General features: G+C 34.1%; 1 protein-coding gene and 1 long non-coding RNA gene across 2 annotated transcripts; one reads left to right on the top strand and one right to left on the bottom strand.

The window, feature by feature from the left end:
- Window positions 1–1,232: 1,232 nt before the first annotated feature.
- LOC144569677 (uncharacterized) lies at window positions 1,233–2,775 on the bottom strand. The gene is made up of 4 exons (XR_013516127.1): window positions 2,483–2,775; window positions 2,317–2,396; window positions 1,717–1,785; window positions 1,233–1,549 (listed from the first exon to the last, which is right to left on the bottom strand). It is a non-coding gene; the product is annotated as an uncharacterized LOC144569677 (long non-coding RNA).
- Window positions 2,776–7,785: 5,010 nt separating this feature from the next.
- On the top strand, window positions 7,786–14,665 carry LOC144569875 (subtilisin-like protease SBT2.6). The gene is made up of 11 exons (XM_078320357.1): window positions 7,786–8,061; window positions 8,900–9,130; window positions 9,261–9,405; window positions 9,539–9,933; window positions 10,200–10,295; window positions 10,400–10,472; window positions 10,751–11,036; window positions 11,441–11,766; window positions 11,900–12,167; window positions 12,698–12,979; window positions 13,681–14,665. Exons 2-11 carry the CDS (start codon window positions 8,955–8,957, stop codon window positions 14,088–14,090), a joined length of 2,457 nt encoding a protein of 818 aa, XP_078176483.1. The 5' UTR covers window positions 7,786–8,061; window positions 8,900–8,954; the 3' UTR covers window positions 14,091–14,665.
- The last annotated feature ends 5,973 nt before the right edge of the window (window positions 14,666–20,638 follow it).

Raw genomic sequence — 20,638 nt, 5'->3', positions numbered from 1 at the left:
GATACAAAGACTCAAGGATGAGTATGTACCTATTTTTTGCTATATATTTTTCCCATTAGTCTTTTTTGTATATATGGGTGCATGTAATATAAAATTGCTGCTTTTGTGAATCTTTTTATTGCAGGGTTCTTTTCGTATAAACTGCTTTAGGTTCAGCTGGGATAGATGAAGAAGTGGAGTATTTTGCTGCTTTTGTAAATTTTATTATTACAGGGTTATATTTACATAAACTGTTTAGGTGTTAAATTGTAAGAATTATGTTTAGGTGTTAAAAAAGAACTAGTACACTGTCTGTGAGTTTCATCTTCATAATTTGGAAGAATTATGTTCAGTTTAGATTGTGTTAAATTGTAACTTTGGCCTAAAGCCTCATTAACTTGGCTATGGGTAACAGTTTTACAGATCATTAACAGTCCAGTACTAGAAGAAAGTCTTGAATGTGATTTGCTGAATTTTGGACTGGTTCAGATTAGAGTAACCGTACCAGTTTCACTTAAGTTGTTCAATTAATTAGGTCATTTAGGTAGTTCATTTAATCTAATATGTAAATATTTTTTTCTGTAGATAAATGGATAATTTGAAGTAAATGAAAGGGAAGATATGGTAATAGGTAAAACAAGAGAAGAAAGTTTCGAGCTTCGTGAAGGATGGAGTTTCCTAGTCAACAAGCAGCCTTTGATTTTTACAACACGTACAAGTACATGACTGTATTTAGTACCAGAGCCACTTTCCATAGCATATCAAGATGAAGATGATAGTGAGTACGAGTCTGAAATTAAGAGTGAAGATGACGAAGATGAAAGTGCATACAAGGCTGAATTTGGGAGTGAAGAAGACATGTTTTGAGACTATTTATTGGTTTTAATCTGTTTTGAGACTAGGGTAATTTTTGAGTTAATTTTGGTATTACTGAGTGATGCCCTTGAAGTTACTAATTAGAGAATACCTTGGATGTAATCTTAATTCTTTAATAATCTGTATGTTCTTTTCTAAATTTAGAAATTGAGTATTGCTTAAATTAAGTTGAAGTTTGTTTCATACAGACATCACCTTTTATTGATAGTTATTCATGGTTTTACCATTGAATATAACTACCAGAAGTAATTATGAGCTAAGCAAAATCTAAACTAGACTAGTAATTATGCCTAAACTATAGTTAACTATTGCAATAAATTTTGAATTGTGCACTAAAAGAGCAAAAAGAATCCAATATTCAGTTAGGCACACAGAAAGAGCGAAGAGAATAATGGTAAGAAGGTTACATTGACAGCATTGTTAACTCCATTATGAATATATACATACAAAAATTCAATTTGAGTTGTAGTTGAACAACCATCTTTATATTAAGCTCTTGACATGTCACTCTTAAGATTAATTTCAATTTAAGGAACTCTTACATATATGCATCAGTTATACAAAAAGGAACACTTACATTTAAACTTTCCATATAGACCTATACAAAATCACTCTTACATATCATATTTTATATCTCTAGCAGCACCGCAAATCAATTTTGTCCCTCCAGAACCTCAAAATATCGGTAATATCCCTGAAAATTAAGAGATATCTAATGTATCAGTGTAATACATGCAAAAGAAGTAAATAACACATTATTCACTTCGAAATTTTCAGTAAATTCTCAAAACTACCGTTTTGTAATACATGCACCCGTACCCTCCTTTATAACCCCTGCTCAAACCTCTTTTCTAAACCAACCTGAGATTGGATCTCATATAGAGATTTAAAATTCTTGGCATCTTTAATTGCTTCACGCATCTCCATCATCTGCACAGAGCATTATATAGGGGCTTCAATTAATTATCACACTTTGACAAAATATACACTCTATTAGAGATTTAGAGCGTAATAATATGAACCGGATTATCAGTATCTCATCCTCTTCTACCGTTACAATATCCACAGGAACAAGCTCCTGTAATAAGGAATATTTTAACTTAATAATTTGTTAGGTGGCAATGTTCATTTCGATGTTTAAAGTTGAGAGGCATAAATCATTTGATTACAAACTAACAATTCTCCTACATAAAAAAAAAAGAGCTACTCTCAGGAGCACTAAACACCATTCCTAATATCTTAATCTTGAATTTCTGAAATTCTCTGTACCCGGTTGAAGTTTTAACTCATATTAGATTTTAACGTGCTAAAGCTCAGGTCCTAATATATTTATTTGGCAATAAACACCATTCCTAATATATTCTCTGTACCCTATTGAAAGGCCTGACCTTGTCAGTTTTGATTTGGCGGAGCAATTAATCGGTCTTATAAAGATAGGAAGAGAGGGAGAGAGAAACTTACATGGTTCTCTCTTGTTAAGCCATGTGAATGCACTAGATGAGAAGCTGCGCATCATTTGTAGCTTTCACCATCTTTATCACCTAAATTTTTAAATTAAAACACTGTTCACTTTCCCCAAATCAAGGGTTCGAAGAGGGAAAAAAATAAATAGGAATTAATCGCTGACCTGGAGGAGTAGATGAGTCGTCGGAGCAACCTCGAGTTGGGCTGACCTAGAGTAACACTAACCAGGGAGAAGCGGCCAGACAGGAGGACGACTATAGGGAGGCGAGGCACAGCGGTGATGGCGCTAAGGCTGAGAAGGAGATAGGCGCCCTGCCAGTTCGGACGAGAGAGAGCGAGAGCGCTGATTTCTCGTTTTCTTCAAATGAGATTGAGCGGAGAGAGAGAGAGAGAGCGCAAACGAGAGAGGGATAGAGAGAACGAGAGAGAGATTGAGAGGAGATAGAGCGCCGCTGATGTCCTCAAACGAGAATGAGCGGAGAGAAAGAGCCGGACAGGGGTCAATGGAAACGGAGCCTTTTTCTTGTTCCGTCAATTCAAATTAGCGCCTCATCAAGGCTCATCAAGGCACGAATCTAAATTCAGATCTAACGGCTTACAGAGTTGGCAGCACTTTTCTCAAATACTACTGGCAGCAAATTAGCCATACTCTATCTTTTCAATTTGTTATACTTTCAAAGCTTCAATGATATTCGAAGTAGTGGTACCTAATCCAACAACTGCTATACCAGAAGCATAAGAAAATTTATACCACCTTAAAATCTTTCCTGTAAATTAATATAATGCATGCATTATTTGTCAAATAAGCATAATTTTTTTCATATAAAATAGTATACAGCAGAATAAAAATGTTGGTATTTACTGGTACACTCATGAAAATTGCCAACGAAGTTGTTTGAAGCAGGAGGGGTGAGTAAATTATTCATAACTCGTGAGCCGTTCACAACTCACTCATAAAAAACTCGCTTGAACTCGCTCATTTATCAACTCGCTTAAACTCGCTCATTAACAACTCACTCATTTACTTAGTGAGCCAAGCATGAACATACCCTAACTCTCTCATTAATCACCCGGAGCCAGACTTTCAAGTTATGGAGATCAAACATATCAAATTTACATACAATATATGGGAATCAATTTTACAGTACCATAACATTTTATTCTAAATTATAAAGAAAATCAAGTATTATTACAAAAAAAATTGAAAATAAATGGAGCTCAATTGACCCCGTTCAATTAACTTGAATCCGTCTCTGATTTGAAGCAAACTAAAACATAAAAAAATTGGTCAACTCGTGAACCACAAGGATCTTTGTAAAAGGTCCTCTGGTTTTGAAATTCATAGGATCTCTCTTCTTGTGCAGGTCTCTCATGTACATATCACGTTAGAGGTTAGACGAATTCATATCACCTAATTAAGGTAAGGAAATATTTTTGTCCAAATCCGGACCGTCTAATCAGAATCCACACGGATAGTAAAATATTAAAAGAACTTCGTACATTATATCTAGAACCAAATTGATCCGAATTGTGATCGGAAAGGTCCGGACCTAAACATAAATATTCTGTTACCTCAGAGGATATGGACTCATGTAAGACCTAATACATCAAACTTGGACATTGCATGAGCCAGCGACATGGTAGTGCTGTGCTGGTGGGGAGACCCTGGTTATTTGTTGGAACAACCTTCTTGATTTTTTTGCTTGGCTCTCTCATTCAAGTGCACTGCCCAATAATTAGTTAATGAGCTAATAAGTGCTGCCAGGTCATAATAAACTTTTATAATTACTGCTCTTAAAACACGATACATTAATCACCTGCCAAATTACTAACACAAAAGAATACTTCATCATATAATTGGCAAATTTGGAAGTCTCAATGCAAAAAAAATGCAAAAAAATGGAAGTCGGTTGCAATCACGATGGGAAAGCGTGCGTCCTGCACACAATGGAAGGCTAGTTATTAAATTTATGAAATTCACAAAATGATCCAGTACATAGCAGAAAAAATGCACAAGTGGAAATTAAGACGTGCCAAATAATATTTTTGACAAAAAAAATATATTTCATGTTCGTAAGAAATTTACGCGGAAAGCAATAGATATTTATCTAAAATTTGATCACCTTTATTCATATTAGATGCAAATCTTGTTCCAATTCAATGTTTAATTAGAAAAAAATTCATAAAAATAAAAATGACTAACCCTCTTTATAATAATAATAATAATAATAATAATAATTAAAAAAAAAACTTATTACAGGATAAACATAAAAATTGGGCGCATGAGAAGATTTTTATAAGAATATTTTGAATTTTGCAACCCTTTAATCTAATCCTCATGTAGGTTAATTAAATCATGAAAATAATGATTCGAAAATGAGCAAATTTTTCTCATGACAAATAACCACCGTCACTTGAGAATTGATAAGCAATTAACTTTGCACAGGTGAATATTATTTTATTTTTTGAAAAGTTGTCAATTCGATCACGCAAAGCACCAATACCTAAATCTGTCTCGTATTAAATTTCTTTTATTTTATAATTTATTTAATATAATTTTTTAGAATTTTGGTTTTCCGAACTTTTCTTATAATAAATCAAGTCGTCTTTACGAATTTTTTTTTTATGATTTATGAATGTATTTCCAACAGGGATTCCATGCAATCAAGCGGCATGACATTGTACTCGAGATGTAACAATGATGAAATAATGGGCTGATGCATTGGTGGCGCATCCGAACAAAGTAAAACGAATCCCACCCACGTGCACGTGTAACGGTGTAAGTGAATCAAGACAAGCCATGTGGGCCCCACCCATTTCACATGCCAAAGTCCAAATCGACTTGTGACCTTGTGTAATCCAGATAGCCTTCCGCCATGATTTTTTTTTTTGAAAATCTTGACAGCCACTTGGCACTTTTGTGTGAGCATGATCGCAGATATTAAGCCGTTATGCGTTTGAATGAATTGTGGGATCAACATGTTTGCAGGTAATTTAGGTCACAGTTAATTCGAATTAAATTTCTTACTTCAGGTTATATTAAAATAATTATGTTTGGTTGGATTTTGACGTAATAAAAAGAGAAAATTATAACATTGTATTACTCTAATTGTAGGATCCACATATGGAGTAAGTTCTCTAATTGTGTTATCTAGAGAAGTAGAGTAATTTAATCAGAATTAATTCAAATGTTACTTCATTTTACTTTTTTAAATTTACTCTTCATTTGGCTCCTTAAAAGTAGAGTAGAGAATTTACTCCACCACTTAATTCACAACCAAACATGACCTTAAAATATAGAAAAAATTGTTAATTTAGAGAGAGCATAGGAGTTGTGTCTAAATATGAAATAGAGTTTTGAGGTTGGTGCTATTTCTTATCCATCCAAACGCAAGTTCGCTCAAATTTAGTTAGATATCTTATTTGAATCGTTTGATTCGTAAATTTTATTTAAATTTCTGTACTTTGTACTTTTAATTTTTTTTGTTCAAATTTCTCCGTGAATCAAACAGTTTAATTAGAATGTTGTCCTAAATTTGATCTGGTATTCGTTGAATATTTATGCTCCCATAAGTATTAAACTTATTATTATCTTATATATATATATATATATATATATATATAGGCTGTGGCTAATTTGCTGCCGGCAGCATTTTTGCCGGTGGTGCTGCCGCCTTTTTTTATTTTGTGATGTCCAAACAACAAATTCAAACCGTTAGATATTTGATCTATATTATAATCTACTTGGAGACCAAATTTTACATTTTTTAGATTTTTTTTACTATTTATTAAGCTGGTTTGAAAACCGTTGATTTCAATGCTGCAGAAATTTACTGAAAACAGCGGTTTTCAAACCAGCTTGATAAATAGTAAAATAATTCCAAAAAAATGTAAAATTTGGTCTCCAAGTAGATTATAATATAAATTAAACATCTAACGGTTTGGATTTATTGTTTGGACATCACAAAATAAAAAAAAAGGGGCGGCAACACCTCCGGCTAAAATGCTGCCGGCAGCAAATTAGCCAGACCCTATATATATATGAGGAGGGATCGGATGACACCTTTTTTTGGTGACATCGAATAACATTGTGCATTTTCAAAGTTTTCAAAGTCCAAACGGTCGATCCAAACCGTTCAACTTGATGGATATGTTAAAATGTGCTTGTAGATCAAATTTTATGTTTTTTGGAATTTTTTTACTATTTATTAAGTATTTAACAAAATCGCTATATTCAAACCGTTGAATTTTTGTACCCATCTTAATAAATAGTAAAAAAATTCATAAAAGTGTAAAATTTGATCTGCAAGCACATTTTAACATATCTATCAAGTTGAACGGTTTGGATCGACCGTTTGGACTTTAAAAATACACGGCGTTATCCGATGTCACCAAAAAAGAGTGTCATCCGATCCCTCCTCTATATATATATACCTACCATAATAATATATTATTATGTCAAAGGAACAAAATTTTAAAAATCACTCTGTACAATTTATATTTTGAGCATATTAAATATCATCCAATTGAATTTACTGAAAGCAATTATAGACATGAGCTGAGTAAAAGTTATATTTAAATGAATAAAAAACTTACTCTAACTTTATAAGGGCGTGTTCGGCCAGATCACTATTCACGTGGGAAAAAAAAAATTCAGTTCAACTGAATTTTTTTTTTCCCACGGGAACAGTGTTTTTCAGTTCAAATCCCGCGCCCGCGCCCATTCCCATTTGTCGGCCGAACACGCCCTAATAGAGCATACTTTTTAAATTAAATATCACAGTGATAAAAAAAAAACAAAAAACAAAAAAACTATATTGTTTTAGCCACCACCTTGCCAAATATCATTTGATAATTTACTAAATAAGACAACAAATAGCTGCTTGCAGTTATATTGTTGCAGCTCGCATTTCCTCTTTTCATATTTTGAAATGATATGGTAATTTTCTTGTATTTTTTTCTACTTAAGTATTAGCTCAGATTATTACGGCGGTGCATGACTTATCTTCCGAAAATCTATTTGTTTATTTTTTTTTTCTAAATATTATCTAAATAAAATATATTTGTTTATCTTTTCCAAAACCCAAATATTTCACAGGTTAAAATCTGAATCATCTTATTTTTCTTTTATTTCTCCCGCATCCGAACGTGTTGGCACTTGGCACGAAGCAATGCCGGTTCACACCTCCCATTTCAATAGAACGGGTTTAGTAACTCGCCTCGGTCCCTCGGATCCGAAAAACCGGGGTGTACGATTTAACAATTTTCAATGCTTTCTGGACTCCTTGCCAAATCTACAATTCCGCACAGACTGCGCGATAATAATAAATAAATCGACGATATCATCCGTCAGGTTCAGATCCAACGGTTTGTATTCTCCAGTTCTGATTTAATCGTTCGCATCAGGATGCAGGGACATAATCTTTCTTTTTCATTTATTTAAAAGATAAAAAAGTGAGCCCCGACATTAATACCCATACCATCTCCTTCCCCGATACACTCTCATTTACTAAGTGTCAGTGGCAAAGCCGTAAATACGGTATACAAAGATTCCTTGCCTCTCGTTCCCACCTCCATTAAAGACGACGCTGCAGAAATCACATTCTAGCCACCTCTTACACGGAAAGAACCCTAACTCCTAGTATAAAACCCCATTTCGCTGTCTCTTTCTTTCAGACAGCACACTCGCTGGAATGTGGGACCCGCTGTGGTGTAAAACCTAGCTCTTTCGAAAGGAGAAAGGTGAAGAAAAAAATATGTTACGTTTTGTGTCAAATGTGTGTGATTTTGATTTTATACTTGTTCACTAAGTGGACAAGTCTTTAGTTAGATATATATATTTTTATTTACTTAATCAAGTTTGATAGTTACTACATGAGTAGAGCTAAATAGAGGGAAACAAATGTACCTCTTTTAAATGAAAAGGGTTGTTAGATAGGTCTTATTTTAGCTTAAGAGGAGATCAAATGCCCTATTTATTTGTTTATAATTTGTATCTGTCTCAGTAATTATAGCAGGGTTTATGTTCAAAAGCCTGAAGGCAAAGCTAACATTTTTTTTGTGGGGGGGGGGGGGGGGGGGGGGGGGGGAAGAATGTGCCTATGAACTCTTAAATGCAAATTAATGGAAGCAGGGGATTAGTTGTTGGTAAGAAAAGTAACGGTTTTGCCAGGCTGGTATCTGTTTTAGAGGGTATTTCTGCATAATTGGCCTCTCCAATTGCTCAACTCTCATGCTTACTATTACTGAAATACAACACTAATAACTTTGATTGCTAACTTACTATGCTGCCTGTTCTCAATTTAGCTCAGAAACCCTTCTAAAACGTAACAATTACATCCCTTCTAAAACCTAACAATTGCATATCTTCTGAAAGTTAAAACTATTTGCATTACATACACACTGAAGTTTGATGTTTATACCCTAATGTCTCAACTCTCAAGTTACATTTCGGTTCATGCTGCTGTTGAACACAAATACCAAATTGTTAGAAGCCCTTCTTAATTTTTATCTAGAGTATCAATGCAAACTCAAGCATGTTTTTTTAATGATTAATGTACTCTTTTTGTTACAATTGCAGTTGGAGATACCAGATAAAGAATAAATACAGATTGCCAAATTATTTGAACTGAGAAATGAAGGGGATAGAATTTGCATGTTTATTTCTGATATTACTGGAAAGTATAGCGTATGGGAGCCATGATGTGTACATTGTGGCTATTGAAGGAGACCCTGTTGTGAGCTATGAAGGTAACATAGAAGGACTTCCTGCAACTGCAACTGATACAGTTGAAGAAATGGATTTTCACAGGTAAAACGCCCTTCACCACCTCAGAATGGTGATTTCTGAATTTCTAATTCAAAATTTAAATTTTTTGGTATATTCCGTTGTTAGACAAGTTTATATTAACTGTAGTTATTGAATAACTGTTTCCTAACAGTGACGTTGTAAGAGCATACTCCATCCATCTAGAGAACAAGCACAATGAGATACTCGACTCGGTGCTTTTAGAAGGTTCCTATACTAAACTGTACACATACCGCCACCTCATGAATGGCTTTGCAATTCACATAAATCCTCTACAGGTATATACTATATGTGGTTGTATCCAGAACTTTTTATAGAAAGAACCTCAAAAATTTTAAATTTTATCCTACATTTTTCTCTTGTTTTGCACTCTTTTTTTTTCTCCCATTTTAATAGAATCTTGTGATTTAGGCTGAGGCTTTGAGGAGAACCCCAGGGGTAAAATATGTGGAAAGGGACACCAAAGTAAGAAAATTAACAACACACACCCCTCAATTTCTTGGATTGACGACTGATGTGTGGCCCACAGGAGGTGGGTTTGACAGAGCAGGCGAAGATATTGTTATTGGCTTTGTGGACTCTGGTATTAACCCAAAGCACCCCAGCTTCTCAACTTACAACACTGAGCCTTATGGGCCTCTGACCAGGTATAAGGGAAAATGTGAGGCTGATCCTGAGACGCGAAGGAGCTACTGTAATGGGAAGATTGTTGGGGCCCAGCATTTTGCCAAAGCTGCAATTGCTGCAGGTGCTTTCAACCCGGCAATTGATTTTGCATCTCCAATGGATGGTGATGGGCATGGAAGGTAATTTTATTATGAGGTTTCTGACAAATGTCATGTTTTTCCATGGTAAACTCTCTTTCATGACTAATCAGAGTGTGCTGGCTTTATGCTCTATACAACTTGTGAACTGTCTGGTTTGAACCAATGGACTTCATCTAGAAAAAAGCTGTCTGGTTTGACTATCTATGATACAATCATGGAATTTTATAGTATATACAACAAAGTATGCCTATTATTTTACATATTATAATTAATTAGTAATGGAATATTGTTATTTCCCTGACTAGCCATACAGCTGCAATTGCTGCTGGAAACAATGGGGTACCTGTGAGACTACATGGCCATGAGTTTGGTAAATCAAGTGGCATGGCTCCGCGTGCCAGGTTGGTTGTGTAGATTTCATGTATATTATTTGTTCTTTCTTTTAACTGAATATTTCTGTGGGTCCTTTGATGCATATTTAAGGGGGCTGTATTTGCACCTGCAGGATTGCGGTGTATAAGGTTCTGTACAGGCTATTTGGCGGTTACGTGTCTGATGTTGTGGCGGCCATTGAACAAGTATGTATTAGACAAACCAAATATTTTTGTTGTTAATTCTTATTTGTATACAGCAATGTCATGATTTCATGACTTAAATAATGAATTTAATTTACTTTGATTGAACTGTAGTAGTGACCTCTTGTTATTTCTCTTATGATGTTTATTTATAATTTTCTAGTTAGATATAACTGGAAATTAAGTCAAAATCATGACCCTAATGAGGTCAGGATTGAAACCATTCTCTTTAGTAAAAAGTGAAAGCAAAAATGACCTCTATATGGTTTCCCTTTAAGCAGGCAGTTGAGGATGGTGTTGACATACTCAACCTCTCAGTTGGGCCCAATAGCCCACCATCTGCAACACGTACGACGTTCTTGAACCCATTTGATGCAGCCCTTCTTTCAGCAGTGAAAGCTGGGGTTTTTGTGGCCCAAGCAGCTGGAAACGGAGGTCCCTTTCCTAAAACCTTGGTTTCTTTCAGCCCGTGGATCACCACTGTTGCTGCTGGCGTAGATGATCGGAGGTACAAGAACCAATTGAGTCTGGGAAACGGCATCAATTTACCTGGTCTTGGAGTATCCCGTAAGTTTTTTTTTTTTTTTTCATGTAGCATATCAACATCTGTTCTTTTTTGTTTTGTGATATGTAAATAACAAGTGTAAATGCAGAAAAGAAAATAGTCCCAAATAACATGATTTTATGCATCTGCAAGTAGTTTTGTACTTAGGACTTCATGGTATTGCTTTCTACACTTCATTGGTGTACATCAATTGTTTACCCTATGATGCAGTGATGCATAAAAATTCGGTGCACCATTTTGACTAGCGTGTGTTTATTTGTGGTTTTGTTTGAACAATTACATGCAACTTTCTTCTATAATTTTATTTACTAGCCTATGTGGATATATTGTTTGTACAGTATTCTTCTTTCACAATATTTTTTCTTCAAATATGTTTTTCATGCATTTTTTCTCTCTTGATATGTAGCTGCTACCCACGGTAACAAGACTTTTAGCCTGGTCTCGGCAAGTGATGTGCTTATCGGCTCCTCCGTCATAAAGTACAATCCATTAGACTGCCAGAGACCTGAATTATTGAACAAGAATAAAGTGGAAGGAAATATTCTTCTTTGTGGTTATTCCTTCAATTTTGTTTCTGGCACTGCATCTATCAAAAAAGTTTCTGAGACTGCCAAGAGCCTTGGTGCTGCAGGATTCATTGTAGCTGTGGAGAATAACTATCCTGGAATAAAGTTTGATCCTGTTCCTGTCAGAATTCCGGGTATTCTCATTACAGAAACCACTAAAACTAAGGTATGATCTTCTTTTTCTTCCACTGAGGCACTAACTATGGTTTCCTAGAGTTTTCATTATGTTGAGATACAGTTCAGTGCCTTTGAGAGCAAAAGGTCATGTAAATTGTTTGTGTTTTTTATTTGGTTTCCAGGAGCTAATAGATTACTACAATTGTTCAACGAAAAGAGACTGGGCTGGAAGAGCCATTAGTTTCGAAGCAACAGCTAGCATTGCAAATGGTCTGGCCCCGACCCTTTACAATTCAGCCCCTCAAGTTGCGATATTTTCTTCGAGGGGCCCTGATGTGAAAGATTTTAGCTTTCAAGATGCCGATGTACTCAAACCTGATATATTGGCCCCAGGGAATCTGATATGGGCTGCCTGGGCTCCAAATGGGACCGATGAGGCCAATTATGTTGGTATGCACAGTACCATATCAATTCAGCCTTTTTTTAGTTCTTTTGAAGAAACCAGTGTTTAAACTTTTAAGTTCATTTTTGCCTGGGTGTTTTTTTTAATAAGAAACATGCTCATTTTGAAAATGGTATTTTAGAACTAAGCCTGCTTGGGAAACCCATAATCATACACTGAGAGGACAAAAAAGGAAAAGGAGAAGTAACAATATTAACCTAAATTCTTGTCATGATGCATATCTGGTACAATAAATCTTGCATTCCAGTTCAACATATGACTAATACAAATTTAAATGTCTCTCTTTCGGTCAGCTAATAATACGACCTCTGACAGACAGCTTAGTTGCAATTATATATATGATACCTAGAACTTAGAAACTATATCTTTTTTCGTGTACTCAATATTCACATTCAAATAGCAGACTGAAAGACAAAAAAAATGGTGTTTTTGTTTTAAAAAGGAATTCCTGAATCCTTCTCAGCAATTACCAAACTAAAACATAATACCCGTTTTATGCAATTAAAAACAATTGCAGGTGAGGGATTTGCAATGATATCTGGCACCAGCATGGCTGCCCCGCACATATCAGGGATAGCAGCACTGATAAAACAAAAAAACCCAAAATGGAGCCCAGCTGCCATCAAATCAGCACTCATGACCACCGCCGCCACGGTGGATAAAGGGGGCCGACCTCTCAAGGCACAAGAGTTTACCGGCCAAGAGATTCTGACCCTTGTTGGTGGTACCCCCTTTGACTATGGTAGTGGTGCCGTTAACCCTAAAGCTGCTCTCGACCCAGGCCTTGTTTTTGATGCTTGTATGCTCATTATCTTCTCTCTCTCTCTTTCTCTCTCTGTCTATTTCTCACTCACTCTTTCAGATGAAAAGACTCTTTGTTTATCTCCCAGACAGTTTTCTTGAGAACTTTGCAGAAACCTCAGCAATTTCCATTAATGCAAGTAATCACCATTGTTGAAAATATTGATAACAAAGCTCTGCGGACTTGTTATTCTATACTGTTAGGTATTATACATTAATTATGGGTTCAGAAAAATGCAATGACACACTGACCATCTTGAATGATCTAAATGGTAACTTGAAAATAGCTTCATAGTAATAATTTAGCTGAAGTTGAATACAGTATTATGGCACGGATTTCTCTACATTGCCGCAAATGTGGAGATCATTATTTTTTTGTTTGCAATGCTGGAAGGGGTGTTTTATAGTTTTGAGATACTTTTAGGGGCTGCTATGCTCTTTAATATTTTGATTTTTGGTAAAAGCATAGTGCTAAAGTCTTTTCTTTTGTATCAACTGAGACAAAATTAGCTAGCTCATTCAACTAGGAAATGGTAATGATTTTGTGCCGTGATGTACATGATGGCAACATACTGGTTTAGATAGATAGACCTGTACTGCAGTGGTCTGGATATTTGATTTTGAAGTTCTGTCTAGAAATGTATCAGTATCTGTAGATTCATACTTTACTAATATGAGCTTAATGATTTATTCTTACAGCTCACGTGGACTATATCAAATTTCTATGCTCAGTACCTGGCATTGACCGGCATGAAATAAGAAACATAACCGGTATGCCATGCACCGCAACTTACATGCACCCTGCAGATCTGAACATACCATCAGTTACAGTTGCTCATCTGAAAGGCACTCGGATCATCAAAAGGACAGTTACGAATGTGGGGTCTGAAGCAGAGACTTACACTATAACATCACACATGTCTCCTGAAGTTGCACTGGAGGTGGGCCCACCGGCATTGACAATTTTACCAGGTCAGTCAAGGGATGTAACAGTAACCCTTACTGTGAGATCGGTGAAAGGAACATACAGCTTCGGTGAGGTATTGATGAAAGGAGACAGGGGGCATAAAGTCAGGATCCCTGTTGTTGCAATGGGGTTTGGTAGCTAGATGCAAGAGAAAGAGAATTAGTTTTTATTAGCATACTAATTAAGCTATATTTTTGTAGATCTTTTAGGGAAATGTTTGCAATTTGTTTGAAGGTAAGCTAGCTATATCCTATGTCACAATTGATACTTCAATTTTGTGCTGTCCCGGGGAGCTAGAAAACCTTTATCGGTACCAATCAGGTTGCTTAGTTCTTTGCCACCAACAAACAAACAACCAGAGCATCTCTCCAGTTCTCTCTGAATTTGTTGAAAGAGATGAGAAAGATGGTTTGATAATGAAGATGTGAGGGGAGAGAATTGGATAGAAGTGTTTATTCATTTCAGTTGGACCGACAAATCAGGTTGTTTGCTTTCACTACATCTTATTCTGCTCAGAGAGTATGTTCAGATGGAGTACTCAGTGTGACATGGGGTATAGTTTCGTGACCTTAACAGAGAAATGTATGCTAGGGAAAATAACCACTAAGAACATGTAACTATGTACTACAGTTCAATTTAATCTGTGTAAGACATCTAAGAGTATGTAATGTAATGCTCTAATCATCTGAATGATCTACTTCTATGCGTCTTCTATCTTGTTTGTTGTTGGTAGAACCGTACAAGTGCAAAATATGCAAAAATTAATCAATTGTACTCGATATTGTTCAAATAATCAAAACATGATGCATGCTCTCCTGATTGCCAATGACATTGTCAATAATTTGCAGGGCAGATATGAATAAAATTACATATTTTTTCCCCTTATTATTCCTAAATGAATGGATGAACCAGATTTTTAATTATTTGAACAATAAATGAACCAGTATAAATGAATGGATGAGTAGTTATTTTTTGAATTACCAGACTTTTTATTATGTTCAATCAGTCACTAAAAAAGCTTGAAAATAAGACGCCCGCAAATATAGTGTACTATAGATAGTTTTAGTTTTGACTTTGGTATTTAGAAAATTAGGATTTAGGAGTATTCGTTTTCAGCGGGAAAGTCAAATGCACGCTTATGCTGTTCTTCCAATTAATGCGAAAAGCCTTTTCGGATGACATCGCTTAGATAAGTCAACCAAGAACTTGGCGATAGAAAATGATTATTATGAGCATCCCATCCATCAGATTAGTTAAACAAGATTGTAAATCAATGTTCAAAAATGGATTCTTATGCGAAGTCTTTACAATGTTGTATTAATGTATATTTATATTATTTGGTCCCCATTGGTTGGTAGAAGAGAGCGCACGCAGTTGTTTTGAAGTTCCAGTGATCAATTTAGGGGTGCAAACGGATCGGATATTATCTGTCATAATCTGAATTCGCATTCAAAAATTAGATACGGATTACCTTGGATACGATTATACGAATATGGTTTCAAATTTTAAATATTTGTATTCATCTAAATCTGAATCTGTATTCGAAAAAATTAGATATGAATATCCATGAAGATATGAATACATATTTAGTTTTAAATTTTAATTATTTGTATCCGAATAGTAAATATATATCATATAGTTTAATAAATATTATGAAAAAAAATTATGTTGTTCACTATTATATTTAGACAAATATTATGTACTTTGATATTTTTAAATAAATAATGGTATTGAAAATGGATATTTGATATGTATCCGTTTGATATCCGATCTGTATCCATCTAATATTCAATTTGTATATGTATATGAAAATAAAAATAAATACAAATATGATTTTACCATTATTTGATCTGTTTGCACCTCTACTAATCATGAATATTCCTGAGTCGGCTTCAACTTGTGCCGATTAAGCTCATCGCATATTTATATTAAATATTTTTTTTTGAAAGAAAGATCAACTTCAAGATTTCAAATTCCATATCTTTGTTATTACAAGAAAGAATTTATTCCATTCAAGTTTCAAACTCATAACTTTTCACACGAAGATTATGTTTTTTTTATTACTAGATTAAAAATTAATTATTTTATTATTATTATTATTATTATTATTGCGCTCTTTTATTGTTGTCAACTACTATTGAGGTTCTTTGAGAATCCATTTTGTAATTCCGAATTTCAAATAGCTCGCTTGAAGTATATGTGTAGTAGTTGTGATGCGCAATTTTGGATTCATGATGCGACATTTTAAAAAGAACGAGCATTGCATTTTATTGTATACAATGGATTAACATAAACGAAATTGATGTATGTTATCCAATAATTTAATTTTTTTTACAAAATCATAACTGAACTGAAATTTCTTCAAGTTATAGAACTCTGCGTTCGTTATTCCGATCATGACTTCCTACCTACCTAAATAAACATTGATATCCAAGATCGCTTGCTTGGCTATGAAAATTGACCCGTAACTTATTTTATTTTTATAAAATAATCGCTTGCTCGACACCAGAAGGCAAGGTTTTGAGTTTTGACTATTTGCTACCAGACTTGCATTTAGTCAATCGGATTATGCGGATTTCATGAATTTTATTTGTGCAAAAATCAAACATATACAATAACTAATTATTGTAAATAATCTAACACGTGCAAATAAAACACAACATGATATACAATAATATAAATGAAATTCAAAAATAAAAATGGGGTAGCTTCTACCACACTTTTCAAAAAAGAAATTCTTAAAAAAAAAACTTAGTATATCATTATTCAAGTAATAGCACTATGCTACTATTGATATTTTAATTGACAATTGACAGTAACATTCGGTAGCATGATTGATTATTGATGTAATAATAACTAAAAATTAATTCTATGCAGAATAAAATATAAACGAACTTGACGACGCCTCCACAGAATTTAATTTTAGAATTATGGGGAAAGTTAGATTAAATTATTTTACATAAGTTAGGTCGGTTTTTTATTTGATCATCTTGTGAAATCGCAACCAATATTTATTTGACTTGCTGAATCAACGTAATCCCACCTAACTAAAAATAAAATAAAATAATTTTTTAAATAACATTTGTTGGGTCAGACAGATTGGTGGAATTACAAAGTTTGCGAGTACAACCTTATATGAATGAAGTGCCACTTCATTCATATAAGGTTGTAACATATAGATATTTCATTGTGGGATGATGGACATCTCACAATGAAATATCTATATGCTAATGTGGTCATATTCGGATAAAGAAATGGTATATCTAAAAGTACGTCAAGATAATGTATTAACGATAGGAAATCACTTGAGACTTGACAATCATTTATTAAAAAATACAATTTTCTTAAAAATTAAAACTAGGCTTTAATATAAATTATAGGCATAATATATTTTTTTCACATATTATATTTATAAAATGAAAGAGGAAATCTATTTACCCCGAAAAAAGACTTTGTACAACAAAGCTGAATTCGAGGTACGTTTGGATCGTGCAAGGAATAGCTCAAGAATAGCGATTTTTGGATTAGTGATTGAGAATAGTGCTAACCCAAGAGATTCAAAAATAGCACTAACTTTGGCTATTCCGGATTTGTTGTGATGTGAAGGATCTGACAGGATGCATGATGATTCTAACAATATCTAGATGGAGGTGAATATGAGGTCTTTTAAAATTTTAAACTCTTTTGGTATAATTGTTCGATTTATTCAAATATAAACAATCGCAAGTGTAAAATAAAATAAATGAAAGAGTAAACAAAATGACACAAGAGTTGTTAATGGAGTTCGGCAAAATAAGACCTATCTCTCCGAGGCATCACGACTATTTCTCGCCGCACCTTTCTATTACACAGTGAAAAAAATCTATAAAGTAGAACTGGTGAGCCCTTACAAATATTCGGGATGTCACACGACTCTAGAAGATCGAGCACACAGGCTCTAAGTTCAAACACTCAAGAGAAACTCTCTATTGATCACTCTAACTTAATCTAAATGAAGATTAGTGAAAAATAAAATATGAGGTTGTTAGCAAGCACACCAATAGTGGCTACCTCAAGCAAAGAAAAATCGCCCTAAATTCGGTGGCTGAGTTCATCTTCAAAAACAAATTCAGACTTTCTATTTATACGAAAGGAAATAAATTTAGGATTTTGTCCTCAACTATTACAACGGTTGGTGGCAATTTCTAAATTCTGCTGGAGCTAGCTATATATTACTCTACACTTTACATTAAACGTGCCAACGATTAGCAAACGTTACCAACGATTGGTTTCTGATCAAATTGACTGAAAGAAGCCAAATCTTGTAATTCTGAATTTATTTAAATAGTTGTAATATTTTCTAATCGTTGTAATGGTTGTCCTGAAAATTTAACTTCAGATTTACTTTACCAATTTTTTTTGAAATTACAAATTTTCAAACAGGTGTATCTTGACGCTCAATTATCCGATTTTAGCATATGATCACTTTTCAAAAAACTTGTGAGGAGAAGATATTGATTTTGAACCCATAGCGTTCATTGAGATAACAATGTAATCATAATTGCAAAAGGACAAATGGAAGAGCCTCAACGGTCCAGGTTGGAATTCTAAATCATATGAACCTACAAATATTGAGTGGAAATTGTTAAATTCAACAATTATATTTTTTGCAAATTAGTCAAATAGAACACTAAAGTATTGCTTACAACAACAGTGCATACCAACAATTTCCATGGAAGATGGACTTGCTACAACCCTTAAACCTAGAGAAGGGACAATATTGGAAGGTGAAGGTGTTGGTGAGGAATCTGTATCACCCCAAGTACCTGAGGTGCAAGTGGTAAACTCGGCCCCGTTCATCTCACTTATCACGAATCTCAAAGAAGACCCTCTACAGTATCAACAGGCACCGGATTGAGTTTAGTCCAGCTGAGATTATTCTGGACTGTCCAATTTTTTCAATTGCACCTCAGGTACCTGGTGGGACACGGACTCGCTGGTAAGGCTACTCAGCTAGCTGTTGTTCTTGGAATGAATTTCAAGTTTTAGGGGTATTTGTGTAATCTTTGGTGTCCTTTGTTATTTGTTATATTTACAGGGGCTTGTCTATTGTTTTTCTCAGCTTACAGGTTGCAGTTGTTTTTGCATAGGTCTATTTTACTTTTGCTTATTCTGGTACAGAGTATCTACTAAATACCCTGTTTTGTAATATGTTGCTACTGGTACTGCCGTACTGATATTAGAGGGGTGTGACACCAGTTGACCTTTGTACATAGTTTTCATACTAATGGAAATTGGTGGGTCTTCCTCTTCTCTTGAAAAAAAGAGTAACCAATTTAATATTAATATTCTCTCTATTAATTTTGGAGCGTATGTTTTCGAGATATTTTCCGTATAATATGACTTTAAGACCTTAAATAGCATACTTTATAATTAAATTAAAATTATCCGATTAAATTAATTTGTAATGTCTATTATCGTGTACTGGACTAACACCCCAATGAGTACAATACATACATAATTATAGTGAAGTTTCATTGTGTAATTTAGTGGTGGATCTTGATTATATATTTTTTTTGGGGCCAGTGAAAAACTTTCTCATTAATCTTTTAAAAGCAAACATAAAAAAAAAAATTAAAGAAGTTAATTCAATAAATTTTATATTTCAATTTAGTATATTACCAAATTTCTAGGGGATGCAGATCCTCCCGGTTCCTCCAAAGCTCTGTTGTTTTTTTGTAAGTAAATAGTAAATACAATGAATAGCATAATATGGTTTGATCTAGTAACACATTTTTTCAATACATAACAAGGATCACATTGTTTTGTCCTACTTTTACTGAAAATTCACACAGAAAACAGTGTCTTCTTCGCTAAACTAAAAATAATTTTTATTCTAACTGTATATTTTGTACCCTTTTTTGTGCTTGTTTTTTATTCTAACTGTATACACACAGAAAACATGATCACATTGTTTTTGACGCATGTGGCATGTGTCTGTCACGGTCAAACACAACTTAGACCAAGTTAGACATGAACTGAGAAATTCAGTGGGCCATATGCTCCTGTTTACCTCCCATGTTTGGTTTAACTTTCCTGTTTTTCTTATCAATTAAATAAAATAATAAAATACATAATTAAACTTGCTATTAATCAAAATAAAATTCTATTGTACTCGGTCAAGAAATTTGATTTATGGTTTATTACTATAAAATAAACATTTTTTTGACCCGCAATCATGTTATCGGTGACAATACATGAGATATTTATTCGGATCGAATCTCGAAAATTGGTATTTATTCTACATATGAATATGTCATCTATCTTGTAAAAATTACGATATTTCAGGTTTGTTTTGCACTTGGTTAAATTAATTCTTTTGTGTAACATGCTTCCAAATTTCTAATTTATGTTAGTTTCTATTGTTTTTAATGGAAATATTTTACGACAGTGACGCGATTTTTTATTTCCTGTGATTGTTGTGAATTCGTTAAAAGGAAATTTCTACTCTTTTGTGAAAATTGTAGAGCGTTTACTTAATCAAATTCACCATACAGCCCGGCACTGCGTACTTCTAATAAGTTAATTATACAGTTCCTGTTAGATAAGTAGATGTGCCAAGTCAAAGCACTATTTTATTTGTCCGATTACGTGTCTAAAATGCAAATTATTCATTTTGGAAGTTACATAAGAAGTTTTCTTCGACAAGAC

This window comes from Carex rostrata, chromosome 18, assembly GCF_964058835.1.
Source record: "Carex rostrata chromosome 18, lpCarRost1.2, whole genome shotgun sequence".
Taxonomy (NCBI): Eukaryota; Viridiplantae; Streptophyta; class Magnoliopsida; order Poales; family Cyperaceae; genus Carex; species Carex rostrata.
This window is presented reverse-complemented; position numbering and strand designations above follow the sequence as displayed.